The 6,000-nt window shown below is 41.6% G+C and overlaps 1 protein-coding gene across 3 annotated transcripts in view; it reads right to left on the bottom strand.

Moving 5' to 3' along the window:
- Gucy1a1 (guanylate cyclase 1 soluble subunit alpha 1) overlaps positions 1-6,000 on the bottom strand; it is a 66,401-nt gene that overhangs the window by 7,049 nt on the left and 53,352 nt on the right. For all 3 annotated transcript variants that reach the window (XM_008854296.3, XM_008854297.3, XM_008854299.3), the window contains exon 8: positions 3,320-3,474. In XM_008854296.3, coding sequence (XP_008852518.1) covers positions 3,320-3,474 — 155 coding nt within the window. The remainder of the gene's footprint in view (positions 1-3,319; positions 3,475-6,000) is intronic.

Below are 6,000 nucleotides of genomic sequence, written 5' to 3'. Positions count from 1 at the left end.
CTTTAAAGAAATAATTATCATTGGTAGTTGTAAACCACCTACGAATAGTATTACTGTCCTGAATTCAAGTAAAACTAAAATTATGTACCTATTGTCAATTAAATTTCACCCAGCATGGGCACAATTGAAATTTAAATTACATTCATTACATTTTATGTTTTCCTATTGAAGTACCTCTAAACAGAAGAATTTTTAAATGTTGTTAAATGTATTTCACGTACCTATTTCTTGCTTAAATAAAGCATGTTAACTATTGCTTAGTCTCTAGGTAATATCTAGTGATTCTTGTGTAGGAATAAAATTATTTCTCAAAAAGAGAAGTACAATATTTGTCTACACAAATTAAGAGGAAGAGCCAGAAATGGGGAGCAGGAAGTTTGTGTCTGTTGAGACGGAGATGAGGGTCGTTTAGCTGGTAACCCTGAAGGAGGTGAGGAAATGTGCTTTGGGGATGTAACTGTCTGAGCTGTAAGAAGGAGCGGAGCAAAGCTCACTGAAGTTTCTCATCTGAGCAACGAAGTACAAGGTAGGGTCTTTTCCTTCTTTCTTTTAAACAGGCTGTCCTTGAACTCACCATGTAGGCATTACTAGCTTGAACTCCTGACCCTCCTGTCTCTATTTCTCAAACGAACTAGGGTTACAGGAGTGTGCAATCACTCCTCCTATGTATGGACATTTTGACATTATTGCAACATTATTAGCTAAGGTTGGCTGTGCACAAAGCAGGTTTGACCAGGAAAATCAATCAAGATCATTTTATTATGTCAGTCATCAGCGAGAAAGTGTGGGGTGGGATATGTGACCGGAGCTATGTGGAGAATGATGGAAGAGGCTACAGGCTTAAAAACCCAGAGACATAAACATTTACTTGTAAAGTTAAAGCAACCACTTTTTATTTGAGATTGAGTTTTGTTGTGTCACCCAGGCTGGTCTTGAACTCTTGGATCCTAGATCCTCCACTCTCAGCTTCCAGAGGAGCTGGGGCTATAGACACCCATCACTGTTCAAGAGAGTTGTTTATACAAGTTCAGAAACAGGAGAAAACGGACAGAGGACTGGCAAAATGACCCTAAAAGGTTTGCTGGGGAAGGAGTAGAAGTGGGAGAGTGAGCTGGTATATCCATGGAAACCAAGAGCTGTGGCCTCAGGAAACTATAGAAGAAACCACAGGGTGGAAGTCCTGCCCAGCTCCACCCCTGAGTTTGTTCCAGGGCTGCTGTGAGGTAAGAGTGGAGAAGAGAGAGCTGACCTCAGTGTCACCGAGTGCTCAGGACAAGGACTTCTTTATCAGAGTGACAGGGACAAATCCTGATGGGAGTGAGATAAAGAACACATAAGAGGCTACAGAAAGTATGGTGATGCGAATCTTGACAGCTCCTTCCAGACGCTGTTTCAAGGGGCAGAAATATAAGGTGGCAGTGGGAAACTGACTTGGAAATAAGGAAGCTTTTATGGTTTTAAGAGATTAAATAGTATATGTCCAATATCTGAGTAATCATTTCATCTAAGAGAAATGGATCATGGAGAGAAAACAGTTATTTTTAAGCAGCAAAGTCCTTGAAAAAAATGACAGGAAATAGCAAAATTCTTCAAACAAGGGCAGGGGAGCTGACCCCTGCTGCAGGGAAAAAAGCCAGACAGGGCACCTTGTCGGGGGCACCCTGGGAGAATCTACAGCATGAGGGTGGGGCGGCTCCCCTCTTACCACTAAGTACACAGCAAGGGTATGTATGGACTCAGTCTGGGCTGAATGCTGTTGGTGCTTCCAGGAGAAAAATTTGCTCCAAAAAACTTATCGTTGGGACTAGGAAACCTGTTTGGTGTAATTCAGCCACCGACAAAATTTACAGGACAGATAATCGTGGAGTGGCTTATTTTCTGGTTAAGTGTGGGTAAGTGATACCACAATGGAAATAGTTATTGGCTCAGGTTGCTAACTGTGTTGTCAAGGAAATAGAGAGAGATCCTGTTTTCTTCCTTTGCGGTACCAGGACTGAATCATGCATGCGAGGCCAGCACTGTACTCCTGTTTCCAAGGCCTCCTCATACGCTTTACTTTGAGACAGGGTCTCATTAATGTCCAAGCTGGTCTTAACTCATTCTGTAGCCTGGGCTTGCCTCAAATTTGAAATCCTCATGCCTCAGTTTCCCAGGTACCTGGGATTTCAGCCTGTGTGATCAGGCCTGACACAGAAGTCATCTGGACCCTAGAAAGCGCACGGCTCCTCTCTTATGTCCTTGTTTGCTGTTGTGCCCCAAGGCTGCAAACTGGAAACTGTTGAATGATCTGACATCTGACAGTTTTCCTCTGCTGAGCTCTCTCCTATCATCCTTACTGTTCCAAAACAGGGATATTGATTGCTCAGAGGGACCATCAAAAACTCTTAGAAGTTTCCTGAGCTGTTGTTTTCTATGAGCCTTTGGGTTGCATGTGAGTTTATGCTAATGAGATGACTCAGAATGGGACCAGCATTCCAGAAACATCACCAGGTTAGGAGAGGGTTGGGGTTTGGAGCCAGCATGATGGGGGATGGGTAGGAGAAGACTGGAGATGGAGTTCCATTACCAACCATGAGCTAAGCTGTCCCCCTTACATAAGGAAAGTAGGGGTCCAGGAACTATCCCTTAAAAGAGTAGAGATTTTTGATTATGACTCAATTGATGGGGGAGACAGTGACATGCCCAGATTTCATAGGCAGAGGCATGGGAACTACACTTGGGCCCACTCAGACCTCAGCCTATCTGCTTTTTCATTTGGCTGCCTGATTTGTATTCCTTCTGATTAAACTGTAGTACTGGTCAGTGTAACACTTGCCTGCATTTGACATAATTCTAGATGACTGTCTGACTTGAGGGAATAGAGCTCCCACATTTGCAGTTAGTTGGCCAGGACTGGTAGCCCTAAGACCCAGAGGAATGGCTAACATCTGATTAAAGGCAGTCTTGTTGGGCACTGGCCCCTATCAGGTGTGGTTATAATTATGCTAATTCTGAGTGGCTACTGCTGGAACTGTACTGCAGTACACCCATTAGTGTCAGAATATGCACTGATATATGAGAGCGCTGATACATGTTCCTAATGAAAAATTATGGAGGAGGAAGTCGTGTCTGTGAAGAATTACTGCCTTGCTGCAATTACCTCCTGGGGGTAACAAAAGCTTTAAGAACAAGTTAAAGTGAAGATGATAAAAGTTATTATGTCTCATTTTCCTATAAGATTACCTATGAAGAAAACAGCTATGGAGAACAGAATATAAAAAAGTGACAACTGTGTAGAAATGAAAAACATATACTTCAAGGTGCTTAATGCACTTAGTACCTGTAAGTTGTAGGGCTGACATTGATTTTCCGTGGCACACTGCAGGACTCAAATTTGTTAGCCAGGGTAACGTTGTTTCCGAACAGACAGTATCGGGGCATTTTAACTCCAACAACTCCAGCAAAAACTGACCCAGAATGCAGTCCAATTCGCATCTGAAAGAAAAACCACAGAATGTTCCCAGTCACTGGCAAGCCACATCCCACTTGTCAGTGTTGTTTGAATTTGTTTGGCTGTACTGTCTACGTGTTTCTACCAGTAACTCCTACCACACCTCCCCCTTCCTAGGAACCTCCAGTTAACCTCCCTCTGCTGCTCCTGAAGGGCAACAGTGCTGGTGCAGTCAGTAGTCACCGCCTAACTCTGCTCGCTTGGGTGTTCCGGTTTATTACACCTGCTTCAACATCTAAGAATCACTTGCACTTATACCTCTTGTGATCACCACTGCAGAGTAGCAAGAAACCAGTGAACTGCTCACAGAAATCTGCTCTGCCCATCAAGTGAGAAAGATACCATTTGTAGACTCTAGCAGGTACTTTTTACAACCATGACAGTGAAGGGCAAAAAACAACTTGCCATGAGCATCTGAAATGGACTTGGTTTGTTTTTTCAGCCAGGCACAGATTCCCACACCTGTAGCTCAGCTGCTCAAAAGTCTGAAGATAGACAATTTGTTGAACCCAGGAGTTTGAGGTTAGCTTGGGTAACACAAACAGACTCTGATTTCAAAAGAAGAGAGGTGAGCTGTAAAGATATTTTGTTTCAAAGTAATTTTATGCCAAACACTTTATGCCAAACACTATCCCCTTATTTCATATAACTAACAATCATGGAAAAGAAATTGCAATCTTTAAATGGAAATCGAGGAAAACTAAAATTGGAGTAACTGAAACCCAGATCCTAGTGACTATAACATATACAACCCAGACTCATACAGCAAGAAACTTGGGCCATGCCTAGACATGACATAGTCTGGCGTGTGTTGGGATAAAACCTTAGGAATTGTAAATGGTCACAGGAGCTTTAAGATGAAATATTTTCTTTCTTTCTTTTTTTCTTTGTGAGACTGAATCTCATGTAGGCCAGGCTAGCCTTGAACTGGTTACATAGGCAAGAATATCCTTAAACTTCTGATCCCTCTGCCTTCACTTCCTGAGTTCTGGGACTGGGATGACATTTTTAAAGATTTATTTTTATAGATTGTGTGTGTGTGTGTGTGTGTGTGTGTGTGTGTGTGCATACCACATGTGTGTAGGTGCCTACAGAAGCCAGAAGAGGCCATCAAATCCCCTGGAGCTGGAGTTACAGGCCGTTGTGGGCTGCCCAATATGGGTGCTGGAAACTGAACTCACGTCCTCAGGAAGAGCAGCAAGTGCTCTTAACTGCTGAGACCTCTCTCCAGCTCTGGGTTGAAATAATTTTTAAATTTTTAAAAAAATTTTAATGAATGTTATATAATATGTTTTGATCATATTTGGATGCCCATCATATCTGCACTCCCTTCTAACTCTCCCACCAAATTTCTGTACTCTAATATATATGAAAGATGATAGATAATAGCTAGCTAGCTAGATGATAGATAGATGATAGATAGATAGATAGATAGATAGATAGATAGGAGATAGATAGAGATATAAGGCTCATAGAGTCATATTTGTGGACCAAATGCCCCTTGTTGTGGGTTAATCCACTGGAGCCTGATCAATCCAGTAAGACTATCACCTTTACACGAGACTGAATCTTCCCTTCCTCACAGTCACCAGTTGCATCGGAAGTAGACAACAGTAGTTCCTCAGAAAGTGTTGGAATTTCTTACCCACTCCCCCTCGTCTGTGTTGGGATTTTGTGTGGTTTGAGCTTTGAAATCTTTTTAAATTAGATCATCTAAAATGCCTTATTTTTTGATGATTTGAGAGAAGGTGTGCACTCTGAACCTACTGCTCCAAGTATGCTAACAGAGGGCAAGTACAGTGGATATTACATTCATTGTTTTCAGATTCTATGTTGACTTCACCATTTAAAAGATGTTTTACTAGCTAAATTCATTTTAAAGAGATGCCAAGGACTTGGTAATGTGGATGCCATTTGGAAATTAGAGGACGCTAAGTTTTTTCATTAAAACTTTAAAAAAAATTATTATTGTTTTGGGGGCATGGCACATGCCACGGTGCACGTGGAGAGGCCAGAGAACAGCTTGAGGACTTCTCCTTCTGTGTGGGTTCCAGGCATTGAACTCAGGTCACTAGGTTCAAGAGGCATGTGCCTTTATCTGATGAGATATCTTACTGGCACAAGTTTTGCCTAGGTTTATAGCTAACTTCAAATATTTGCTAGAAGTTCCAAGAATATTTAGCTTTAATATATGATACTATAAATCCCACAACAATTTCAAACCAAAGAATTCCTCTGTGAACCAGGAGAGCTGCCTTCTGAAGATTTGCTTTCTTTGTGTCTTTATTTTCTTCTACTTATTTCTTCATCTAAAAACACAGGGGTAGGTGATTCTTAAAACCAGAGTTTTACATTAAGAAGCCAAACTCAGATGTCTGCTATACCTGGAGTTTTCATATTTAGGAGAATATGGCTTTACACATCTAACCATTGCACAATATTAAGGAAGATGAGAACAGCCATGACTTTAGTACAAACAGGTTGAAAAGATTTTGCTCTCTTGGACATTC

The sequence above is a fragment of the Nannospalax galili genome, unplaced genomic scaffold (genome assembly GCF_000622305.1).
Source record: "Nannospalax galili isolate Female #2095 unplaced genomic scaffold, S.galili_v1.0 scaffold305, whole genome shotgun sequence".
Classification (NCBI taxonomy): Eukaryota; Metazoa; Chordata; class Mammalia; order Rodentia; family Spalacidae; genus Nannospalax; species Nannospalax galili.
The sequence above is the reverse complement of the archived record's forward strand: the minus strand, read 5'-3'. Positions and strand labels throughout refer to the sequence as shown.